Source organism: Haliotis rubra, unplaced genomic scaffold, assembly GCF_003918875.1.
Source record: "Haliotis rubra isolate DU_JTF1 unplaced genomic scaffold, ASM391887v1 Scf427, whole genome shotgun sequence".
Taxonomy (NCBI): domain Eukaryota; kingdom Metazoa; phylum Mollusca; class Gastropoda; order Lepetellida; family Haliotidae; genus Haliotis; species Haliotis rubra.
Window position 1 is genome coordinate 360,088 of NW_025767110.1, and position 27,604 is coordinate 387,691.

The 27,604-nt window shown below is 40.1% G+C and overlaps 1 protein-coding gene across 2 annotated transcripts in view; it reads left to right on the forward strand.

The window, feature by feature from the left end:
• Nucleotides 1-13,198: 13,198 nt before the first annotated feature.
• LOC124288852 (protein O-mannosyl-transferase TMTC3-like) overlaps nucleotides 13,199-27,604 on the forward strand; it is a 62,528-nt gene continuing 48,122 nt past the window's right edge. For both annotated transcript variants that reach the window (XM_046725413.1, XM_046725414.1), the window contains exons 1-5: nucleotides 13,199-13,284; nucleotides 13,593-13,837; nucleotides 15,687-15,823; nucleotides 15,937-16,018; nucleotides 16,231-16,330. In XM_046725413.1, coding sequence (XP_046581369.1) covers nucleotides 13,652-13,837; nucleotides 15,687-15,823; nucleotides 15,937-16,018; nucleotides 16,231-16,330 — 505 coding nt within the window. In that variant the 5' untranslated portion in view covers nucleotides 13,199-13,284; nucleotides 13,593-13,651. The remainder of the gene's footprint in view (nucleotides 13,285-13,592; nucleotides 13,838-15,686; nucleotides 15,824-15,936; nucleotides 16,019-16,230; nucleotides 16,331-27,604) is intronic.

The following is a 27,604-nucleotide window of genomic DNA, read 5'->3' on the forward strand; positions in this document are numbered from 1 at the left end:
TGTATACTGTAGACAGAGGAGTGCATTTACAACCAGCTTTTTTCCCCCTCTGCTGTCAAGTCTGTCATGTCAACCAAGAACGCCGTCTGCTACATCAGGGTAGATAACTCTTGATGAAGTAAGCTTCGTTCTTCAACCTACAAGAGTTGCCTCCCATATTGAGTACCTTAATTTACTACAAAATGTAACACTTATTTTAAAATTCTATTATCAGTATTAGGAAACACAGATTTTCACAATAATTTCTGGGAATAATATGTGTGTGTGTGTGTGAGAGAGAGAGAGAGAGAGAGAGAGAGAGAGCGCATGTGTGTCTGTGTATTGGGATATCTTGAAACGATTTCTACATCAGAAAATAGAATCTTCAGATGAAGAAATCAAATTATTTCTAGGCTTGCTTAGAAATGACAAATTCGATCTTCTTTATTCATATAAGTGGAATCATCGTTCATGAGTGAAAAGTACAACTAGCACTTCAAGACACCCATCAATATATCTATCGTTTGTTTGACCACGATATCGTTTTAAAGTTAAAGTACCGATTAGTAATACCTCGCACTGTGGTCGTGCATGCATGGTCGTCGCTATTTTAAACACTGTTAGAGATCGACTGTATGTGGTCGCAGAGACCAGGATATATGGTACGGAAGCCTATTAGGGCCACGCTGGTTTTTATGTTGAAAATTCAACTATTCGAAAATTCCACTTGCTATCTTGAAAATTTAAATATCTTGAAAATTCAACATTCTTGAAAATTCAACTGTATCTTGAAAATTTGAATATTCAAGTAGGTATCTTCTTGAAAATTCAACATCCTATCTTGAAAATTCAACATCTTATCTTGAAAATTCAACATCATCTTGAAAATTCAACATCAACTTAGTATCTTGAAAATTCAACTTAACTTTGTTGAATATTCAAGTAGGTTGATCTTGAAAAATTCAACATCTTATCTTGAAAATTCAACATCCTATCTTGAAAATTCAACATTTAACAACATCTTATCTTGAATATTCAACATCCTATCTTGAAAATTTTCAACATCCTATCTTGAAAATTCAACATCCTATCTTGAAAATTCAACATCTTAAATCTTGAAAATATTCTTGAAAATTCAACATCCTATCTTGAAAATTCTTAAAATTCAACATCTTCTTGAAAATTCAACATCTTTGTTGAAAATTCAACATCCTATCTTGAAAATTCAACATCCTATCTTGAAAATTCAACATCCTATCTTGAAAATTCAACATCCTATCTTGAAAATTCAACATCTTATCTTGAAAATTCAACATCCTATCTTGAAAATTCAACATCCTATCTTGAAAATTCAACATCCTATCTTGAAATTCAACATCTTATCTTGAAAATTCAACATCCTATCTTGAAAATTCAACATCTTATCTTGAAAATTCAAGTTGCATCCCATCTTGAAAATTCAACATCTTATCTTGAAAATTCAACATCCCATCTTGAAAATTCAACTTAGTATCTTGAATTTTCAACATCCCGTGTTGAAAATTCAAGAAATTCAGTACTTATTGAAATGCTACGGAAGCCTATTAGGGCCACTGATATATTTTTATTATCTTGAAAATTCAAGATATTAAGTTGAAAATTCAAGATGCTATCTTGAAAATTCAAGATATTAAGTTGAAAATTCAAGATGCTATCTTGAAAATTTAAGATATTAAATTGAAAATTCAAGATATTAAGTTGAAAATTCAAGATACTATGAAGTTGGAAATTCAAGATATTAGGTTGAAAATTCAAGATACTATGAAGTTGAAAATTCAAGATATTAGGTTGAAAATTCAAGATATGAACTAGAAACTTCAACTAAAGCTGTTCAGTATGACAGTTCAAGCAATCGGAGGGAAACAGAAGGTATGGAGCGGGAGAGATATATTTCCATATATTTCTCACTTGGATTATCAAACAAGGAAATTCTTTACCTACTTGCTCAAGACCACGGAATTGTTCTTAGTATTATGACGCTTAAACGCATAACATCTAAGCTGAAATTATATAGAAGGAAAGAACATTCAGATATACTCGATGTTGCTCTCTTTCTGTTGAGAGCGAGCGAAACCTCCACTGGAAAGGGACAAGGTTACAGATGGTTGCACAGAAAGTGTCAAGAAGAAGGTTTAGTTGTATCAAAGGAGACAGTAAGAATAATATTGTGTTTGATTGACCCTGAGGGTGTGAAGCGGCGTAGCAGATGTCGACTCAAGCGCCGTGTCTACAATTCTGCTGGCCCCAATGCGGTGTGGCACATGGATGGATATGACAAGCTTAAACCCTTTGGAATCTGTATCCATGGATGCATAGATGGATTTTCAAGAAACATTTTGTGGCTGGAAGCATGGAACACAAACAATGATCCAAAGGTAATCGCAGGGTACTTTGTGGAGACCATGAAGAGACTGCACGGATGTCCAGAACGGATACGCTCTGATGCTGGAACAGAAAACAGATCGGTAGAACAGATGCAATATCTGCTACGGGATGAACATATCTACAGATACTCTGGAAAACATAGCTTTTTGTACGGATCTAGTGTAACCAATCAACGCATTGAGTCGTGGTGGGGGATTCTCAGGAAACAGTGCATACAACATTGGATGGATCTGTTTAACCATTTGAAAGAGGACGGCTACTACACAGGAGACTTCGTTGACAAGAATCTAGTTCAGTTTTGCTTCCTAGAAGTAATACAGGCAAGTATTTTGACACTTTACAATTCAGTTACATAAATAATCTAAACAATCGAATGCATATGGTACTGAAAGGTTAAGATTGTACACAGTTTGATTGATTTGTTGCTTTATAAGTTGATACAAAAATTTTCGAGCAAGAATGCTACACTTTTGAAAATGTTTCAACTTTGATGTCAAACATGCTCAAATTTCAAACATGATTAATTAATTTGTAATTGTTTTTCTATCCTCCAGAAAGAAATAAACAGAGTGGCACAAACATGGAATTTTCACAGTATCCGGGCAAGTAAGACCAATCCAGGTCCCAATGGAAAACCAACTGTGATGTTCTCACTCCCCCGTTTATATGGCGCCGAAAATCACCTGAAATCTGTCAATGGAGAGGCTCTCACACACTGTGAAGGAGAGTGTACTATGCGAGGTGAACAGCGCTGTGATCCTACTGTACATGACATATGCACCCTTATCATGGAGGAAATGCAGTGCCCGTTTCCAGAGGAGAGGGAAGATCTAAGTGATCTGTATCTGGCATTGAGGAGAGAAATTAGAAGCGAACTATTTTAGTTTTTACTGTTCATGCGATTATAAACAGAAAATAAATCCTCAATTTTCAAAAAAATATACTTATTCTATTTTGTTGTGAAATGCAAGTAGTATGAAAACTACAGACATATCTGATGTAGTGAGTGATCCCCTCATTTTAACAAGACTTCTGCTGTATAATCACCTATGTATGTTTAGCATGTCATCTTGATGTCCTCAGATATGAAACACTTTTTCATCAAAACGAAGCAGTGTATATTAGCACATATTTGGTTCAATCGGAGACCATATAATAGATATAGAATTACTTGCTTACCATCAGCTGTCTTCATCGATTCCGAAAGAAAGTGAAAGAGCGTTTGAATGATGCGGTCTAACAAACACATGGTGAAGATGTGAATAAGTCTGATGTGATGGCTGCTGACTTCTTCTATATAGGTGTGCATGCTTGAAATACAATCTTTCTGTATGCACATCTGATGATACCTCTCGGTAATTTGTTTTAACATATTTTATTTCAAGAGAAATAAATTTGCAATTTGGATCAGATCTTGACCAACTATTGAACCTGACTGAGATGCATCCATCATAGGGTCGCAAATGATCAAATTCAATATGTAATAAATTACATGAAAAGAAGTTATGGAAATTAAAATCCAATGTATAATTCACTTCATGGACATTTAAAATATCAGTTTACGAATTTATTTTAGATTGTGTACAGATTTGTATGATTTCATGTTTTTCATTCACAATCTAAGTCCTTGTGTTGCACCAAGTTTATAAGTTTTCATGTTTTAATATTTTAATGAATTAGTATATTCTTTAGTCTATAGTCTCAATTTCAAATTCAGTTTATAGTTTATTTGCAACAGTTGAAATTCATATTTACTGTGTTTTTAATGAAAGAATATCTATATGGTTGAATTTAGTAGTACATGATTGTACATATAGATCTATGGTCCTATTCTACAATAAATACATTGTACATATAAGAACGTGTGATGTTGTGCTTTAATGTTATTGGTTGCATTTTCCTGCCAAGTGAAAGTTGACACTTTGCTGAATTTTTTTAATTGATAGGGTAATGTAGTACAGCCCATTTAACACGAATATCTATTGGCTCGGAGGAAAGTGACTTTAGTATTTAGTGGCTTCCCTTTGAAAATAACAACAAATGTCTCCATACGGCCCAAAGCATAATCACTGCTAGCCCCAAACTGGCATTATAAAAACATTAACGCTCTTGGATAATGTAAAATCATGTTTCATCGACTGCTTGACCACACCCTCGTTTTGTGCCAACGAATACTTGCAAGTAAATCTTGAGATTAGCCATGTGATGATACGTTTGGCGAGCAGCGGGGATATTGGCAACTGTAATGTTAAAACTGCCTTTACCTGACTTGGTTAGTTTGATTTTTGTATTTTTGGTTTATATTCTCTGCCCTGTCGTAGTCCGTAAATTCTCCAAGTAAGTATCGAGGTCCAAGCCGGAATCATCCCAGTGAATGAATTAAGTCGTCCATGGCCATGCCGAATGTTGAAACAAATATTCCAGACTAATGACGACACGCATTTCGCGAATGATACATGTTCTGCGATGTTGTCAGTTGACATGAGATAAAACTTAAGATTATTGTAATCAGTTTATTCGAGCTGTCCATGTAATATTTAACTGTCAAACGCAGCCGGTGAAATCCCGCTAAGGGAATTAACTCTCGGCCCGGATATTACGCAATATTGTTTACGTGGTTACCAGAGTGCTCATTTGCGAATGTCTGCGCATCTGTTGCGCATGTGTACCGGTAGAGGGAAGTTAGCAGCAGGGTGTCGATGTGTAACAGTTTCATGCCAGGCCGTAGTCTGTCTCACAGTCCCTGAACCACATTAATTTCCCTACTGCCAAGCCCTCTCTGCAGTGCTAAAGCCCTAAATAAAGCAAGTCTAGATTTCCTCAGGTTCAGGTTCTGAATCTCTGGTCTCCCTGGGGCTCATTTTCAATATAAATGGGCTTGTTTGTTACTATCAAAATTATATATATTCAGAGACTAAGCCTTAGTCTAGCCAGGCCGTAGCGCTGATGGTTAGTGGTAAACTGTTGGGGAGGGCCGTCCCTCTATTATATGGTCTCTGGTTCAATTAGTCTGTCTTACAGTCCCTGAACCACATTATTTTCCCTACAGCCTAACCTTCCCTGTAGTGCTAAAGCCCTAAACGAAGCAAGTCTAGATTTCCCCAGGTTCTGAATCTCTGGTCTCTCTAGGGCGCCTTTTCAATTTAAATGGGCTTGTTTGTTACTATCAAAATTATATATATTCAGAGACTAAGCCTTAGTCACCAGGCACATGTGAACACTCAGCTCTCTGAAGTTATTTTGAACCATTGGGCAGGACATGATCACCTTTTTCATGAATGCCTCTTGTCATCACTTACTAATGGTACTAATGGTTCATAGTATTTAATTATAACCTTACCCTTAATTGGCCCTTGGAATCTGTTTCTACATATTAGAAATATTGATCTTTATTAGATCTTTTTTGATGATTGTTTCAATATTACCATTTGAACACGCACATATGCAAGAGATAATCAATGTAAATACACTCAAACAAAATACATACAAGTAGAATCTTTATTGTCTTCCTCAGAAGATTCAACGTTTGATGTAAACCAACTATGCAAAGACTTTACTTGACAATTAAGATCGAAGGAACATGATATTGGCTCCATTAACCTGTATTTTAATCCCAGATCATTTTCTAGAATTTTGGCAGGTAAATGATCATATTTTCTTTCGTCATAATTTGTGATTATCAAAATAGACAGTCAAAATGAAGAGTTTGTTAAAACAGGATCATGACCCCAAAATAACTACTGATAACAGAAACATTTGCAACTTTGAACACAAAAAGGAGAACATGGTAAATTTCAAAGGGCTTCAGAAATGAGCAAAGTACATCACGATGACAGATGTGAATCATAAAGCAGATGAGTACTAGTTACTCTAAACAAAATCCATAACCCAGATTTCACTTCTGAGGACTGAACTGAACTCCGTTCTGAAGTCAAGGTAGCTGTCGTACTGTTCAGGCAGTTCAAGAACACGTCCACATATGTATGTGCTACCGGTCTCCTTGCAAGTCCTGACAAGCAGTTGAAACGGACAAAGATGGGTTTGTGATTTCCAGCGCCATCTGTAAGTAGGAGGTTAGTTCCTGTGCAAAATCTCAGGAAGCGTGGCAGGGAATCTGGTTCAAGTTCTTTCACAAACTTGGTCAAATAGCTTGCAGTTTCTGTTTCAGGTGTGGACATATTCTCTGGCCAGGCAAGGACTTTTAAGACTTTTCTTGGCGTTGCTGTTAAGGACTGGTACGGGGTGTCAAGAGATGTATCGCCGAGTTCAAACCCAAGTGTTGCAAGTTGGTCAAACCAGCAGTTCTTGATGTACATAGGCTGCTGTATGAGCTCTTTGTGTGCTATTTCTGCAACCAGTTGCTCCAGATTACCCTGGTTTGGTACAACTCTGCACTCATGGGAGCTGAGGATATCCACCAACTCATCAGCTTCATAGTCTCCTTTCATAGCTCTGTCAATAGTGTTGGATTCACTAAAGGGAAGGAATGACAGGAACTCGGATATGAGGTGACTCTTTTTTTCAGAAAACAAATCCATACCAAAGATACAACATGACATGAATGCTTTCGAAAGATGTATCGGAAAGTACTTCTGTTGTTTCCAACCAAAGAAAAGCACGGAGGCCACAGACTTCCACTCGGCATCATCATAGTCATGGCGAATGAAAGGTACTTTGCATACCCTACCAAAGGTACACTCTTCATAGAAGCTGTCCCAAAATTCAACCAGAGCATCTCGAACTACACCACCGTTGTCTTCAGCTACTTCTGTGTCTCCGTTGGGCAATACCATCTGAAGGGTGAAAACATCTTTCTCAAAATTAAACCTCTTCTGTCGAAACTGTGATTTCAACTCTTTGAACACATGTCCTCTATGAAGACGTATGACATGGTGATTGACTGATGACTGTTCATCAGCAAGCTCATTGATTAAGGAATCAATCACATCAATGTTGCTCTGCTGTGATTCGGTAGCAGCAGCTGCTGCACCTGATAGAAGGTTTTCAGGCAGAGGCAATATGTTAGGCAGATAGACGTCATCATCAGGGTTATCTTCAGAAAATCCCATGGTGGATGTTGGATCTCCTGAACTATCGTCGTGAGCTCCAGATGCTCTGCTAGTTGATGTTGATGGGCGGACATTGTCATATTTCTGCTGATTTACTGGTACTGCGTGATTCACATCTTGAACTTTTTTCATGGCAAGGTAAAATCGCAAGTTCGAAAGTTTAGTGATTTCACTAATACTTTGTATATTGACGTCAGATTCTAATGAAACATACTGATAGTCCATGACATCGAACTCGTAATTCACCTCCGGTCCAAATTTGACAGAATATCCGTCAGGAAAGAAAAGCCTTTTGGCTTCAGAAAGGATGTCAGATTTAGTGGATAACTTGGACATTGATGTGTTTCTGGTCCCACCTCCCAACTTAGTGCGGATCTGCGTGTAAATCTGTTTTTTGTCATCAAACTGCATCAGTCCAATTCCGATAGTTTTGCACTTTTTAACTGCATTGACGTGTTGTGGACTGTTACTTCTTGTCTCAACGCACTCCTTGTCAGGTGATGCATGCCTTTTGAGCTTGCCTCGGAGTCTTTCAAACAGACTATGCCTGCGTTCATTTTGACGCTTGTCACACTTACGCGTCAAGAAATTTCGTAAGGCTAACCTGTCTCCATAGTGTGGGATATATTCCCCCAGTTGTTCATCCGTCATTAGCTGGATGCAAGTTTCATCAATCTGAAAAACAGCAAAGATATGTGACAGGTTGAATATAAGTCCCTATATGACATGCTTGTGATTTACACAAACAGTAATACCGGTATTCAATATTGAATGCTTTATTGAGGGTAATGAAGAAACCACAGGCTGATTAAAACAGAATTTCGGACATTAATTGCATGATAAATATAAACTGACGTACTTTGAATAGTTGCTGGACTAACGTGTAGGCACTGAATATTTATAATTTGATAGTAACAAATAAACTCAGTGAGCTGGGAGATTCAGAGACTAATGACATCTACATTGGGGCTGCAATAAACCACCTTGGTGGTACAAATGCATGTGTTGTAAACATATGTACAAATGCAAATTCAAATTCAGTAAACAACATATTAACATTTGTTCTGACAAGAGATGATAGATGTATGATATATTTTGATAAAATCACTATTTTTCGAGATGATTTTACTGATAATATTTTCGTGAACTTTGTTTCATTGAGAAAAGGAGTTAGATGGCAGGGTAAATACTGTTTCCTCAAAGTATCTAATGCTTAGCAATGAAAAATATAATGATATTCATGTGCGATGCTTTTAGGAGTGCATAGTTGACACGTTCTCTCATCCCTTGTAATATTATACCAGCGGCCCTTCTCAATAGGTAAACTATGGTTACATGTTCTAAATCTCAGTAATGGTAAAGAAATGCGTTTTGGAAATAGGAGATATACATCACAATTGGGAAATGGCTTAATGGCTGGGGTCATTATCAATTTGAAGTCACGGCATACAACCATCAGATAACGGTTTTAGTGACAGGAATATGTATTGGCCCTCGTGTAAGGCTCTGTCCTATCTCCATGGGGTCTGACCTCTGAGTGCTGCTGTCATCACTTGTGTTGTTTAGAAACTTCAACCCCTACTCTTACTTGAATGCTAGATGTCGAGGTACAAGATCTATCTGGAACAGCAATAAACTTATCTAACTTGTCTCCAAATTCAAACTTTTCTTTTGTAAAATATGAGCAGGGAGGATATAGATAAACCCCTTAATAAAAGAAAACTGTGTAATGGAAGTAAAACGACCAGCGCCTGTCTTAGGGACCGTTCATAGGGGAAGTGATGACGACGTGTGTGTGTGTTGGGTGGGGGTGGGTGGTGGTGTGGTGGTGGTGGGGGGGGTTAATCAATTTTGTACACATGTACTAGCGGGGAGGAGGTCAGCACTTTTGTACATAACATTATTTTAACATTATGCTTAGAAATATGGGTGGGTCATTCATTGGTTTTGTACATGGAATGCAGGGGGATCACATACTTTGTACATGAATCTTAGAGGGGTTCACCCACATTGTATGTGCTTCTCCATAACAATCATCATTCCACACACCCTCCCCCCACCCCCACCCCACAGCCATACATTATGAACGGTCCCTTATGCTTAAAGCTGTGCACAAGGCCACTCTAGCTTTGTGTCATCCCAAGTGCTTGTTAATTAAGAGTTGACAGATGAGAATGTGAGGTCAGATACAAGACCACTGGCGAGGATGTTGGGAAACTTGTGGAAATCTAGACTTGCTTCATTTAGTGCTTCAGCATTGCAGAGAGGGCTAGGCTGTAGGGGAAATAATGTGGTTCAGGGACTGTGAGACAGACTATATAGTTGCCTAAATTCAATACTGAAATAGGTCATCTTGCCGAAATAATTAACATTACATATTTATGTCTTTATATACTGTGATAAGATGATGAGCAGTTACTTAATCCCACTGGCCTCAAGTACCCACTGGATATTTTGCTTGTAAATCACATTCTGTCATTCACCTGATGAAGGGGCAGGAAGTAGCGCTGAAGGGGTCGTTGTCGGCACGGGTACTACAGATATGTACCGCAGGTACGTTTCTGTATACAGAAACGTACCCTGGCCATAATGAGAATACAGAAACGTACCCTAGGACGATGCCATTCCCATTCTTGATCGGAACTGTCATGCTGTTGTATTAGATACATTTGATTGCGGTATGTATGTAATGAGAATACACAGTAACGAATATTTCGCGATGCATATGAATACCACTTGCAATCAGTTGAACAGGAACAACTACATACGGTTTCGGGTTTGGATTGCGGAATATGGACTCGTCCGCCTTTTAGGGTACTGGGTACGTTTCTGTATTTTGACTTTGTTTAGGGTACATATCTGTGTATACAGAAACGTACCTGGGGTACGTATCTGTAGTACCTGTGCCGACAACGACCCCTTCAGCGGTAGTAGCCCAGAAACGCTGTGTTGTAAACATTGAAGATGTTGTAAATCCATACCATACGTTGTGTTACCTTTCAACTTCTAAATGCTCATCAATTAACATTACCAATTTTCATTGAAAAATGACAGTAGAATTTAAACTTACCTTTCCAGACTTTATCTTCTCAAGGGAAGCATCAGGAACCCCCCTATTCCGCAGAAACTCCTCCATGTTTTCTCAGAGGAGAGAGTCTGTGAGAGTGAGCTTGTGGTGAAATGTCAACACGCTATCTCGAATTTTCAAGATGTCATCTTGAATTTTCAAGATATCATCTTGAATTTTCAACTTAATATCTTGAATTTTCAACTTAGTATCTTGAATTTTCAACTTAAAATCTTGAATTTTCAAGATAGTATCTTGAATTTTCAACTAAATATCTTGAATTTTCAACTAAATATCTTGAATTTTCAAGATAATAAAAAAATATCAGCGGCCCTAATAGGCTTCCGTAGGCTTCCGTAAAATGCTCTTCGTTCATTATGCGCATTTCCAAATTTTCTGTACACGAACTGTGGCCGATGATAATGGAGCAAAGCAGAGACAATGTCACCTCTGTGTATTTTTCGTATATTTCCTTTAGGTTATCTAACTCAGAGATTCTATGCTTTCTTGCACAGTATCATGGCAAGAAGGACATAAGTATAAGGACACTGAAAAGGGTTTTGTCCAGATGCAAACATCACAGGAGAAAAGGCCATTCTGATATCATGGAAGTAGCTAATTGTAATGGTTACAGGTGGATGCATCGTAAATGTCAGGAGAACGGACTCATAGTTTGAAAGGAAACCATTTGGATACTTATGAACCTAACTGACCCAGAAGGAATAAGAAATCGCAAGAAACGCCGCCTTGCGCGCTGCAGTTATAATTCAACTGGTCCGAATGTGGGCGGATATGATTTAGACAATAACTAACGAGTGACGGGAAATAACAGATTATTTTTCCCGAGTTATATTAATTACGTAATTCTCGAGCTTATAACTGCGGCGTGCAAGGTATCATATCAAAATGGTTCCCTTTCAAACTATGAGTCCATTAGACTGACATTCACCTGTAACCATTACACTTACTCGATCCCAGATAGCATTCGGACGTTGGGCCAATGTCTGAATGCTATCTGGGATGTGTTACACTGTTGCAAAATGAACAAAGCCACTTCCATGATATCAGAATGGCCTTTTCTCCCGTGAAGTTGCGCTATATAAACATCCTATAATAATCCTATATTTCTTGCCAGACAGCAGTGAGGTGAGATGAAATTGGGTTTAACGTCGTGCTTGAGTATATTTCGCTCATATGACGACGTGCATACGTGTGTATGTGTATGTGCGGCTGCTTGTACTAGCCCAGATTTAAGCCGGTTTTATAGTGTTAGCCCACTGAGATACCATGCCGCAGTGAAGCATGAATACCCCACTCAGACACATTATACTGACTCCGAGCCGACCAGTCCTTGTTGTACCCATTAATCCCGAGCGCCAGGCAGGGACCAACAAGTACCATATTTTAACGTCTTTTGGTATGACGTGGTCGGGGATCGAACCCGCGACCTTCCGCTCTCTGGGCGGACGCTCTAACCACTACACCACGGAGGCGGTCGCCAGACAGAAGCAACCCCATCCTAACGCTACTACAAAAATACACAGAGATGATATTGTTTCTGCTTTGCTCTAACCACTACACCACGGAGGCGGTCGCCAGACAGAAGCAACCCCATCCTAACGCTACTACAAAAATACACAGAGATGATATTGTTTCTGCTTTGCTCTAACCACTACACCACGGAGGCGGTCGCCAGACAGAAGCAACCCCATCCTAACGCTACTACAAAAATACACAGAGATGATATTGTTTCTGCTTTGCTCTAACCACTACACCACGGAGGCGGTCGCCAGACAGAAGCAACCCCATCCTAACGCTACTACAAAAATACACAGAGATGATATTGTTTCTGCTTTGCTCTAACCACTACACCACGGAGGCGGTCGCCAGACAGAAGCAACCCCATCCTAACGCTACTACAAAAATACACAGAGATGATATTGTTTCTGCTTTGCTCTAACCACTTCACCACGGAGGCGGTCGCCAGACAGAAGCAACCCCATCCTTGTTCACTTGTATATACCAGTTACATCCGCGATATATAAATACCTTTTATGTTCGTTAATTACCTGTAACATTTTCTTATTATATGTTGATCGTTAAATATACACATTAGTGACATCACAAGGCCAGATAGGACAAAATGATATGATAGATGCACAATCGACATGAAAGACATACATTTGTAACCTACATTTAGTTAGCAACTTGTTTATATTTATATCAACATTTTCTCAATTATACTGGTGTATCAAGGGCCAACGTGTGTATCTTTGTCAAAATATCCGTATTTTTCACAATCTGCTTAAAATGGTATAGTATCGAGTATAATCAGAATTACTGCAGTTAACAAGTATCTGAGTTATTAAACTCTTCAGTTACTCAACAATGTTGTCTTTCTGGTTAACACGTGGGTACTGTTCTAAATATAGATACAAAGCCGACAAATAGTGGTTGTATAACAACTAATACATTATATCGGCTGTCGTTATCCTACTTCAACACTAAATAAAGATAACATATGGTATCAAAATAATCTTCAAGTGAAATATGGTATGCTCTGTTATTTTAGATTGTATCAAATGGTCAATTATTAGATATTACACTAAATAATGTAACATTGCTTCTAAATTGGAATTAGTTATAAGAAAATAATATCAGTAACCAAGCCGGGGATTCCAAGATGGCCGCGCCCATGTAGCCATCTGTCAAGTAATGGGTGAACAGGTGAAATTCGTATTACAGGTAGCTGTCTCTTTTTTCTGTATGTTCTGTTGACAATGCAGTCTTGCATGTTGCAAATGACCCTTGAAAAAAATAGTGTCAATGTTCTGGTGACAATACTGAACAGTTAAGTTTCTCACTGAAGTTGTCTATGCGAGTTCATTTCATTAAACAAACAGATGCTTGCACTAAACCTATCATTTGTCTAAAAAGTGAGCATAACTGTTAATTACACCGATGAACCTTGGGTTGAAATGAAATCAATAGAAACATAGGACATATTGGATTTCTTGTATTTTATTACTTTTTGTACCTACCTTGATATACAGGAGGATATGGACAGAAGTAACAGTTAATAAGTTGGCCACGGACAGGGAAACCAGCGATAATGGAGACTTTTACACTCTACTCAGCCATCCTCCTTGGTGTGGTCAGTGTATGCTATTTCAACTCACTCAGCTGTGGCTTTGTCTTTGATGATGTTTCTGCTGTGGTTGACAATAAGGATTTGCGACCACGGACCCCAGTTTCAAGATTATTCTGGAATGACTTCTGGGGCACACCAATGGCAAATGTAAGTCTAACCCATCAGGAGGCTATGATCGATTCTAGGGCCTAGTCCATACATTCATCACACATGTAAATAGCCACTGATTTGTGCCCAGTGTCATATCTTATTATGCCTATGAGAGCAGATATGAAAGTAAGCAAAATGAAACTTTGTGCATCAGCTGATGTCTCTAAATCATCTAGAACAATCACAGGCAGTATGTTGTCCTTGCACAGAAATTTCTCAAAAGTATATTGGGAGCACCTTTAGAATACAGCACCACAACCTCGCGTGAGGACGATCTCTGTCATAGGTCACGTGTCATTAAGACAAGCAACCAGTTTGTGAGAACCCGTCGGACGCGAACCCGCGACCTTCGGATTGTTAGCTCTACAGCTAACCGACTGAGCTACGTCCACACTGTTGCGCAATGTGCAAATTTATCGAGTCATTCCTGTGACGTCACGGAAATGAACGGAAAGAGTCGAATAGGTCACGGACAATTACGAATGCTACGGGTAGACTTGGTGTCTCGTGATTTTATTCTACGGACAATTGCCGAATGGATCCGATGCCATTTGGCACACTCGTCCCATTCCGTAATCTACAAATTAACGTGTGGCGTGGAATGAGCCGATATAGCCTCAAACTGAAAAGGGTTGTTGACGTCAGGCGTCAGACGTAGATTTCACGGTGCATGCATGAATGACGCGCTTTTATATAAATCAGTGATTTTGTGACAGAAAAGTGATGTAGGGAACACTGTAAGGATAATGTGGATCGCACTAAAGAACGAGGGAGACATGAGCATGTGTAGTGACGGCACGAGGGTGAGTTAGCCTTCGAATCATTACTTTACAAAATTTATGTTGCGTGTGAAAGAGGCTTGAGTGCAAATTCCAGGCCAATTTCCATTAACCCAAAATTTCTACATTAACCCATTTCATAATGTACTTTCGACGTTTTTGGTTTCCCGTTTTTGTGTGAAAAAAAAGTATTAAAATGCAAAAAGGAAAAACTACAAATGGTACTCACGTATTACACCGGACATGTACCTACTATATTGGATTAGGTCCCTAACCCTAAGCCCTAACCCTAACCCCTTTGAAATAATCCTAATAAATAGAATGCATTGACCGAACCACCGGACATGTACCTACTATATCGCATTAGGTCCCTAAGCCCTAGCCCTAGCCCTAACCCTAGCCCTAGCCCTAGCTTTAGCTCTAACCCTAACTCTAATCCCTTGAATTAATCCTAATAAATAGAATGCATTGCCCGAGCCGGCACAAACACGACTGACGTGTCTAGTGTAATGCATTATTACCGCTTCGAAAAATATAATACTAATAAAACAATTTTCTATGTAATGGTGCAAATTACTGTATGACAAAAATATATATGTAAATTAAAAAAATTACAAAATACAAAATACACAAAACATAACACCTCAGCAGCCCGTAATACAAATAAATCTGAGCGTATTAGTGAAAAAAGAAAAATATTTCAAACTGGTACTTGCAAAATATTGCGCATCCCCCGGTATACAACTACTGGAAACTCTCAACATCATTGGGCTTATGCAATGACATAGCTCGTAGAGATGAAACACCAGTGAGCGGAGCTTATACGCACTCGCTGAGCCAGACAACCGTGTTGCCATGCAGGCGTCATAGGGCATTGTTTCGAGAACGTGCTTTCGAACAAAATGACATTACATTACGTAAAAGGGTATTATGACATATTTTTAAAGTTTGTGGTAGTGTATTCTAAAGGTAGGCCGTATATTGTTTAGAAGTAATAGATATAGTAATCACATTTGCAACTGTTTTTCAAACAGCTCTTTTACCATTGTTCAATTTGTAACTGTTAGGAGAGAAGTCACAAGTCCTACCGGCCTTTATGTGTGCTGACATTTCGGCTCAACTACAGTGTCAGTGAGCTTCAACCCCTGACCTACCACTTGGTGAATGCTGTACTGCATGCAGTTGTCTGCATCATGTTCATGAAGTAAGTTCAAATAATACAATGTATTTCACATTATTGCTTGTTTGCCTGATAAATAAAATAAAATATGGTTGTCTGTTCCTGGTTTTCTGTTTATGACCAGTATTCTTGTTCAGGATGTGCGGTATGTTTCTGAAGCAGTGGACATCTTTTCTGGCTGCCTTGATGTTTGCAGTCCACCCTGTGCACACAGAGGCGGTATGTATGCATGTCAGATGTCAAATTTCTTGAAACTTTCAATTCATCAGATTGTTTTGGTAATATATATTGATATTTATTTATGAGGTTTGTATCTTGTAGTAACTGGTGTCATCTGTTAGAAGTTGATAGCCTGTACCTCATCTTCCTCATGTGTTGTTTTAGTAGTTGAGAACCTTGGAGTCATCTCCTCCATGTGTTTCCCTGTACAGGTGACAGGGGTTGTGGGTCGAGCAGAGGCTCTGTCGTCCATCTTCATTCTTGCTGCACTGATGTCATACATCAAATGTACTGGGTTCAGGAAGCCGATAGGTGAGTTGAGCAGGAGTTGGCCATGAAATACCCAATGCTGTTATGATGGTAATTTGGTAATCGGGGAGGATTAATTGCTGAAGACCAGAACATGGGTGTCATGATTATGGTCAAGATCATATCCCAAGTACACGATACTTGTTCTAAGAGCTGAAATATATACATTGTTAAACTTATTTCTATCTCAAGACTTGCACCGTCCTCTCCCGCCTCGACGCTGAGTGGAACGAATGAGAACTTTCTCTGTAGGCCTCTCTTGTCCATACGCCCCAGTTCTCCAGGCTGCTCTCCTTATAGGACAGGTCCTTAGTCATTTGCTAATTCACTCCCCTACCTACCCACGTGGCTACTTCAGAGTGATCATTCTACTTCCTGTCGCACCACTGTGTGGACTTATTGTGAAGTTCTCAGTATTCCTTACAAGTTAACATAAATAAAGAAAGAAATACATGTAAATCATTGGTGGTTGACCCTAAATAGCGTAATTTTGCGCACAGTGTAAAACGATATTTTCTTCCTTGCATCTACACTCATCATGTGTGGATTGCATTGGCCTGTCTTCCTGGAGCAAGCACTGTGGGGAATGTTCTCCCTTATCAAAGATGCTTTTAGAGCAGCCGATCTACATCGTCAAATCGCTGAACTGTTTTGCCACACCAAATCGGTTTAAACATTTAGGATCACCGAACAGATCCAGATCACACGGGTGGAAATAACCCACTGCCCGACGTCCGAGTCCAGTGTTTTTTTCTGTCGGGCAAGCAAATTCATATCGCCAAACCGCTTCCCCTGGCCGTTCAAAGTCACTGAACCGTCATCATTCATTGAACTGTCAGCATTCATCAATCATCTGTTCCTCGGACCTTGCCTACCAACTGAGCTTATTCAATGAAACCCTGCTTGTGTCAGAATTGCTGACCAGTCCAGGAAGTTTACGTCACCTGTCTGGGACCTTTCGGTTGTCCTCTGTCACTTGGTATCCAGTGACTGTGAGCCATTACAAGAAAAGAATTTTGAACAGATAATGTTTAAAACTTTCTTCCTAGTAGTGTCAGAGTGACACGCACTTGATGTTAATCGTGTGTGTTTCGAACGAAAAAGGCATGGCAAAGTATTTCTGGGACTTCGTTGAGACTTCATCGTGAAGAACCAGATGCCCGGTCAACCGGATAGAATGTTTGTTAACCATTTTTCAGTCCATATGATGTTAAAGATTTATCTCTCTGCTCTGTCAGAGCTCTACGTATCTTACTTGCTGCCTCTGAAAAACGCCGCCGATTTCGTAAGAGGTTATTCATCCTGCTTTTCTACACATGAGGCCTGGGTGTTAGCCTCAACGATGGCCTTACATAGCAACTGCTCCCTTCTTTGAGTGGCATTTTAGAAGTTGGGAAGTACAATATAGAACAAACTTTATGGATAACAACTTTTTTTTATATTATTATTATTTATTTGTGAGTGCGACGTTTTGATACAGATTCTTGTACCGTTGTCAAGCACAATGCTCTCTGATGGCCATCATGGAGGATTGTTTCTGGTGTTTTGACACGGCCTTCTCGTAACATTATTTGAGGGATTTTTCGGTTACGGGCGTCATATATCACCCTGAACCGGCTTCCAGTTGACATTCCGATGTTAATTATGTTGTGTATATAAAAAATCAACAAGAACGCGGCCGGTATGGTGGAAAAATTATCAGGGCAAGTAATTTCACATGTGCCACTGTACTGGAGTACACTAGCAATTTTAAAGTTATTTCCACCTATGTCACAGTCCAGTTACGAGCGTCCAAGGTCTGCACCAGTTCGGACCTCATGTCCTGGCCCAGCAGTTGTCGTCGTCCCATCAACGCAGATGAGTACAGTGTGTGTCTATGCATTCGCTCTCGTGTACATACTCAATAAAATTTTGAATTTTATTTCTGATATTTTTTCTTATCTTGACTCATGATCTTTTGGTGTTAAGCCCATTTCTAGTGTCCCCCGCCGTGATATTGCTGGAATATTGCTAAAAGCGGCGTAAAACTAAACTCAGTCAGTCATTATCTTTTGCTTATCTCCCTTTTCCTTGCGAATGGAGAACACTTGAATCCCTCGAAGTTCCCGAAGCAGACGTAAAAATACACTCACCCACGAGTTACCTCCCTTGTGCCCTTTTCCCGCGCAAACAGTCATATGACCTGCCTAACTTGTCACTCTCTCCCTTTTCGCCCAAGCGGATGGTTGGGTGAGCACTGGAGTCCCATATACGGCATTAGATCCTTTTTTTATTTAGGTCCTATTCTTCAAAATTACGCTGTATATAGATTTGGGTGTAACTACTATATAGTATTTGTAAAAAAAAATTGTAAAAAAAATTATTTACATTTGAGTTGTGTTTTCATCGTCATGTAACTTTGTTTACATTTCATGAAATCTTGCAGTGTTTGCAGGCACAGGTTATCCGTAGCTGATCCTCACCCCCAGTGCCTTCGTGCATAAAACCATGTTCTTCCAGCTTGCACTGTACTTATTGTGTTGATTTATCAAATCTTCAATTTAATCAATATTTGTCTTATATCTATAGACGTGCCATGGATCAGGTGAGAAAGTCATCTCAAGTCACGGTTGATAAAACTGGAGATCAGCCTTCAAACCGTATGTTGCTTGCTACTGCTGATGTTCATAATACTGGTGCTATGTTTAGTGCGTTACAGGGGCAGTCTGCTGGTAAGGGGACCAAGAAGAGATCGTCTACAACGAAGTCGACTCTGTCTCAGGCTAAGAAAAAGACGTCATGTTCTTCTACAACGCAGAAGAAAGCATCTGTTACCAGATCGGAGGGCAAATATACGCGTGCTAGTACATCAACGTAGCAGAAATCCTTCAACGAAGAGATATTACCTCCGCACGAAATAGACGTCTTTGATGACCCCCCATTACTTCTACCCGAAGTATCTATGAGATCAGCGACTCAATCGACCTCTACAACTACTAGATGGTCCCCTACACAGGTCACAGCAGGACAGCTGTTTGACGAACTACAGTGGAAACCGCCTAAGTAAAGACCGCTTAACTAAACAGACCTGATAAGTAAACACTTTTCTTTGGTCCCGGCAAATTTCTTCATTAATTATCACTATTAGAGTCCTGTTAACTAAACTCGGATAAGTAAACAATACCGCTTAAAGGTCACATGCAACCAAAAAATCAAACATAATTAAAACACAATTATCACTTATTCATGACATATAATATACATTGCTGGTTACGAAAAAATATATAAACAAAATTATAAGCGTACAATCGCAAATCGAAAGTGCAAAATTGTGTACTTCGGTTTACTTCCCAAGAAACGAAGCAGCCGGGATACCGAACCCAGTCAGAGCGGGTGGGTGTGCACTCAAGTGTAACGGCTGGTTCATTTGCAGATGCCTTCACGGCTCATTGTGCGTATATATATATAGAGATGTTGGGTTTTGTAAATACATGCTCATTTTTTGTGTATAACATTTTGCAATCAACAGACATCATAACATGTCATGTGTTCAAGTATCACACCTGCCTGTCTGTGTAATTACATAATGTGACAGAGACCGAACTCGGGCCATAAATCAATGCATTTTGTTTATGGTGTATAGCCTGATTGGTGTTAAGTTCAAATTGCATGTGGTCAGTGATAGCAGCTGTGTATTGAATATTGTCATTAGCAGACAGGCAGGCAGACACACAGATGTCAATAAAACAAGACATTGAGTTTTGTCTGTGACAACGACATATCTATATCACAGTTAGAAATTCTGTCAACGCTAAATAATGACATTGCTTTTAAGTATCGAACTGAGAAAGTGTCTCGGTAAGAAGAACGTGTGGTGAAATAGACAAATGAAATTATATAAACAGTTAATTTACTGTCATAACATATAAAAAGCTTGCGCCTGTGAGATATCAACAAAACATTAGAAAAATAGCTCACACCAAAGCCTTCACCGAGTATTCACCCGACAACCCGCTTCCAAGCTGCGCGAACCTATTTACTTGCGCACGTGCTATGAGCGCAGCCCAGCTGTTGAAACCCGTTTTCCCCAGAAAAGTCTGGGGAAAATTAGTGAAACGTTTGAACTCCGATTTCGCGCGTTTTTTTTCATCACGTTATTTTTCAACTTTATAAGTTGAATTTGCATTTTTGACGATTTGTTTCGGTATGTCCATACCGAAAAGGTATCAGAATCTGCAAAGTTGTGTTTTACGTTGCGTGTGACCTTTAAGTAAACATCTTCTCACGGTCCCTGGAAGTAAATTACTTAACAAAAGACGCTGGATAACTAAATTAGCAATCACCACATAAACCAACATGAGGGGCAGTCGTGTCAGTCTCCAGTCAAACAAACATCCTACTTACAGCTCGCTGGCGTCAAGCAGTTGACAATACACTGACAACTGGAGGCCAGCCCTGATAAGCTGTTCATTGTTACATATGCATACTTATCCATGCCTATGGTTGTCATTTGCAGGTTTTTATAAGTTTGGATAAGTAAAATACCTGATAAGTAAACAATTTTGGCGAGTCCCTTGAAATTTTACTTATCAGGTTTCCACTGTACCTCTTACTTCTCGGAGTGAAGTTGAGGCACAGAACTCATCAGCGTTCGCAAACGCTTTGTCTACACCACAGCAGCTTCAACCTATGCAGAACTTTGACCCGGGTGAATTTATGACAATTCACCAACCAGATGATGGCCATGATGGAACGTAGATTCCAGGAGGACGCGAAGGCTAGGAAAAGCCTCTCATCTACCGACATCGTGCACAAACCTATGGATCTGTGCAAACCTACTTCTCATAGAAGTACGTCTCAAGACTACGTTGGCGAACGTACACCTTTGCGAAGGTCTCCACAGTCGGAAGACTCTGTCATCTTGGAGGAGGATAGAAGACATGAGATGCCTACTCATCGTTCTACATCTGCGAACCCTCAACATTCGAAAACATTGAAGGATCCAGCTCCTACAAGTAGCCGCTCTAGGTCAAGATCTCATATCTCTCACAGACGTTCGCGAAGTCACTCAGGCTCACATCACAGAAGATCGCCCAACTACAGATGTTTGCGAAGAGATAGCTCACCTCACAGAGGTTCGAGAAGAGATTTATCTACTGATAGAGGTTCGCGAAGAGAGCACTCCCAAGATAGACATTCGCATAGGGAGGACATATCTTCAGACAGAGGTTCGCGAATGTTTGCAGATGGATGAGTCGTTGAGACCTAGCACTAATAATCAGGAGACTTTGGACCTGCTAACACACTTCGTCGTCCCAGACTCAGAGGTTACAGCGTGGATTGCCAAGGGGTTGAACTTGGAGTCTCTTTCTAAGGATAAAGATGAAGTCTACACTTATATGATGCGAAACGGACGACTTCGACTCCATCACTATCCCTCCAATTGAACCTATATCCAAGGTACCTTCTAACCTACGCACAGCTTTGAAAAAGCTACAGACATCTACAAGGTTTGAGAACTCTCAGATCTACAGGCAGATAACAGCAACGCAGACATCTACAGGGTTCGCAAACCCTAGGGGTAACAAACCCTTACATTAACAGGCAGGATGTTGACGTCGACTCCATTACCATATGGCTGAATAAAACGAAGCAATGATGAAAACGGATAGTTTTGTCAGAGTTTTAAAAAGATCTACATGTGCGATCTCTACAGTTACAGTCTGCACAACTCTACACCCTGCACAAACCTTATACCTGTATAAGTTCAGTTTCGGACGACAACCTACTTGATGATAGGAATCACTTCATCTACACAGATGCTGAGGTCTTATAGCGGGTAGCAGATGGCCTGCGGATATTGTCGTTCACTCACTCACTCCAACCCAACAGAGACACGTACTGCATATAAGCTGATGACTTCGACTCCAATATGACATCACCTATGAAGCTGATATCTCAAGTACTGGAGAACCTCAAGGCGACCTTCATAAAGGGCTTAAGGTTAACAACGCCCTTCAAGTATCCTTGAACGGACGTACAGATGATATTATTAACACTCGTCACTCAGCGTGGGGATTAGGATTTTATATCCCATCAACTAGATTCAACATCGGTATTTCTTCAAGATCCATACAGACATACGTCTCGACAGCCTCCTTCGTCATGCTGGGAATAAGTGATTTATATCACTAAACAAGAATTTACACTTGGAGCAACCCTTAGTCGAGAGGTTTATATGAGCGGTGTAGATGTACGCACGTTTTTACTCAACCAACTAATTGCATCAGATCTTATGGAGGCCAACTTGCTACAACACTGGTGACCTCATGCTTGGAAGCTGATTGGTCGACATCAGACAACGCCTCCCACTGACAGAGCAGGCTCCAGCATGTTTTCTGATTTGTAAACAAACCCGTTGTACGGGGGGAATACTTCATCGGCAGCCTTGGAAACAGTATACAACTACGGCCTGTTATCATCATGGGAATCTAATAGATGTCTAGCCTTGACAGCAGGATAAACGATGTTTATTTTGGAAGTTGTCACTGATAAAAGTCGGTATGTGTACCTGTCCCCTGCGATGCTACACTGGAGCCAGCCTTGCTATAAATAGACAACGCTTCGATGTCAACACAGATCGTTTGCGTATATAAGGGGAAGAATGATGTATCATCACTGCAATCAGAGGTTAGCACTTCCAATGGAACCTCCTACCGTTTTGAATATCGTCGCCTCTATGATTATTCATACGAATAACTAAGTCTATCTGCACATATCTGCAGCATCAAGGTTTACGCAGTGCCGGTTATCTGGACGACGACACACACAGGTTCTTCAAAGTGCCAATCAACTCAGACAGCAGCTGATCTTCACAATTAAGTTACTCACACAACTAGGATGGCTAGTGAACCTGATGAAGTTGGAGTTAGAATCAAACAAGGGAATAAGAATTATCACAACACAGAATCGGATTGTGGTCCCAGAAGATCATTGGGTCAAGATACAAGCCGTGATTCCACAAGCAGTCATCTCTCAGTTAACACTACGAACATGGTAAATGTCAACTCGGTCTACTAACTTTGGCACAGGACTTGACTCGCACAGGAAGATTACAACTAAGGCCGCTGCAACGGTTCCTGACAAAACATCTGGACAGCATCGACCTTATCTTGCTGCCAGACAATTTTAAGAGGTACCTACTTTGGTGGACCCACAGGTAGAACGCGTCTGCAGAGGGACCTATTTACAAGAGCCAGCCTTCACACACATCTCTACATAGACACATCGATACAAGGTTGGGGTGCACATCTCAACAATCAAGTTGCATCAAGGAAGTGGTCCAAACAGAGCAGCATCTTCACATCAATCTGCTGGAAATGAAAGCAGTGATCAACGCCTTACAACTATGGTCGAGCTCACTGATCAACAGAATGCTGTTGGTCCACACGGACAACTCTACAGTGGCATTCTCCATAAATCAGCAAGGATCTACAAGATCACCAAGCCTACTACAGCTCACATTCCAGTTGGTTGACATCATGGAGGAGGCAAACATCTGTATAAAGGCGTGTCACATACCCGGAGCCAAGAAAGTGACTTGCAGACGCTCTCTCCCGACCACTGCACCCATCACCTACAGAATGGATACTCCATCCAGAAGCATATTGGCTCATCATAAGGGAAATACGATCCCCATGCATAGACCTGTTTGCCACGAGGTTCAACAAACAACTACAGACGTTTGTCTCACCAGTTCCAGATCCTCAAGCCTGGGCAACAGATGCACTGAACATATCATGGGAAGGACTAAACACTTATGCGTTTCCACCACTGATCACTGTTGAAGATCAAACAGACACTGGCTCTAAAACTGACTTTGGTCGCGCCCTACTTGCCAGCGAGAGTATGGTTGCTAGACCTAATAGAAGATCTTGGAAGTCCAACAATCAAGCTACCAGATTGGCCAAACCTACTCATACGTCTGCACACCAAGCAAGTCCACGGGAACCCAACACTGTTCCAGCTACACGTGTGGACTGTATCTAAACATGTTTGAAGAAAAGAGGATACTCCGCCAGAGCAGCCAAGGCAGTAATGCTAGCGTTACGCAGATCTACTCGTAACATGTATGATGACAAGTGGCTGAAGTTTGTGATTTATGCGAGGCGGAAAGACTTCATTACGATGAAAGTTACTCATCGTCAAGTGGCGGAATATCTGTGTCATCTTAGACAGACTTGACATCGGAAAGGTCCAACATTATCTACATACCTCGCCGCCATCAGTACAGTGATAACCATGAAAATAGGCATCAAGTTGACAAGAGTACCAGAATTACTTGCTCTGCTGAGATCTTTTAAACTGGAAGACCAGCAAAAGAAGCTCAAAGCTCCAGCCTGGGATCTGAATGTAATTCTACGTCATCTTACAAGTGATGCCTACGAACCTCTAGATCAGACTGCACTTGAGTGGCTGACACAGAAGACTCTGTTCCTGCTTGCGCTAGCCACAGCAGCTTAGATGGGACTTCATTGCCAAGAACCAACTACCTGGTCAGCCAGATAGACACTGCTACGTACCAGCGCTATCTACAATCCTCGGACCAGAGGATATAGAGGACCTATCCTGTGTCCGGTCAGAGCCCTGAAGATATATCTTCAAAGAATAAGACAAGGAGATGAAAATTCAAGCGCCTGATCATCCCATTATCAACAGAGACATCAGCAGAAGTCTCAAGAATGACCATATCGTTCTGGATGAGAGCCGTCACATTGAGAGCCTATAAAGCAGCAGGAACCTCCAAGAGCTTCCAACCCACACGAAGACAGAGCATTGGCGTCAACACTAGCTCTGCATGGAAATTGCTCTATATCAGCAATTATGGAGGGCTGCTTTTAGAAGTCTGACACAGTGTTTGCCAACCACTACCTCCGAGACATAGCCACTGAAGACATCTCAGGCATTCGCCAATTTGGGCCTCTCGTTGTAGCACAGCTACTAACGGCTCCACATAGGCGCTGAGTTGGAAAATCTCACCCTTTATCACGTTGACTTGTTGATAACTTTTACTAAGGAAAAGTATTAGTTTGAAAGTCCATGCGCACAGTCTAGGCCAGGCTAGCATGAGTGATTAAAGATCCTGTACGGGTACAGATCTTACCTGTACCTTATCTTATCTTACCTCTTACCTCATTTATGATAAAGATCTTATCATAATCTATGGGTTGTTATAAGATATCTAGTAATAGGAAGATACTACTTTATCTGAAGCCACATGAATCAACATGATTCAACTTGTCTGAGATGGAAGGAAGACAAGAAGTGGTCCCCCCCGAGTTATAACGGAAGTTGGAAGAATAAGATCAATAGGATCAAGGATATGCCGTTTCGCAGTTCCCATGGGGGGATACAGGACACTCATGGGTGAGTGTATTTTTATGTCCGCTTCGGGAACTTCAAGGGATTCAAGTGTTCCACTACCATTCACAAGTAAAAGGGAGATAAGCAAAAGATCATGAGTCAGGATAAGTATAAAAATATCAGTTTTACTTGAAAAATTACATTTTTGTTGTCAATAATTCTGGGATTAGAACTCTTCACTCAATTTTATTGAGACCCGTGAAGCTCTGGGTTCGAATATTGATCTTCAGTAACCCATGCTTGTCATCAGAGGCGACTAACGGGATCAGGTGGTCAGGCTCGCTGACTTGGTTGACACATGTCATCAGTTCCCAATTGCACAGATCGATGATCATGCTGTTGATCACTGGATTGTCTTGTCCAGACTTGATTATTTACAGACTGCCACCGTATAGCTGGAATATTGCTGAGTGCAGCCGATTTAATTTTATTGAGCGAAAACTAAACTCACTCACTCACTTCAATTGATAGCTCAGTTATGAAGTGTATCTAAAAAACTTTTCTTGTAAATTTACATGTTTGACAAATAAAACATCAGGATTTAATTTTTAAACCTTCTTCCCCCTATCCCTCCCACTTCCACAACTCAATCCAGTGAACGGGAAATTTAACGATATTTTTTTTTCTTATTCTTGGAATATTGCTGAGTGCAGCGTAAAACTAAACTCACTCACTCACTCAATTGTATTGAGGTATTGCAATTTCTCTTTAGGTTAAACCAATTATAATTCTTGTTTTACGGCAGGAAGGCAAAAAAATAAAATAAAAATAAATAAATGCTAAAAATATTTTACTTTTGGCAATTTATGAAGTGTATCTAAAAAAAACTTTTCTTGTAAATTTACATGTTTGACAAATAAAACATCAGGATTTAATTTTGTGAACGTGGGAAATTTAACGTATATTTTTTTTCTTATTCTTGAAAAAATATGACCGAGGGATCTGTAAAACAAGAAATAAAATTGGTCTGGCCTTATACAGATCTACAGATGGTTAGTTTCTCGTATTTTGCAATGTTGTTTGACAATCTTGCTTGCTGACCTCTACTCCATGGAGCAATCATGTCAGTGTAGTGAGCAGGGGTGGAAATTTACTTTAAAATTGCTAGTGTACTCCGGTACAGTGGCACATGTAAAATAACTTGCCCTGATAATTCTTCCACTATTCCGGCCGATTTTCTTGCGGATTTTTTAAATTAACAACATAATTAACATTGGAATGTCAACTGGGGCGTCGAGCAATGGGTTATTTCCACCCCTGGTGAGTCCTTCCCGATTTCCTATGGATTTCGTAGCGTTCCAGCTCCTTAGTACCTTAGCACACCGTTGTGACCAAACTGTGGAAAGTAGTGGAAAGCATGTGAACATTAAACTTGTGAGCTTTCCGATTCAGTTTCCTTTTCCCCTCTTTGTGATTGGGTCTGGGGGCTGTTTTGAAGCAGGTGCGGGCCTGATTACTAGTCGTAAGACTTAAATTGTAGGGGTACTCTGATAAATTGTTGCGAAGCAAGATTACTCGCCCAGTTGTGTCCCCCTTGCTGAACATCACATCGGTACACTCAGCGTTGAGGCGGGAGAGGAAGGTGCAAGTCGTGAGATAGGATAAGTATATATATATACAATTTATAGTTAAATTCTTTTTCAGAAGAAGTCCTCCTTGGGGTACATATAAGCATTTAAATGTCCATTTTAAATCCTACGACAGTTGTAACTATATTTTTTAATAAAATATTTACAAAACCAAAAACTTGTTTTGTCTTGTGAAACCACCCCTACAGGGCCCCACCGACCCCCTACAGCCAAGAGCAGGTAATCTCGCCATCTACCTCGTACCTCACTTTTCATGCTGTCCTACCGATATAATGAGTGTAAAAGA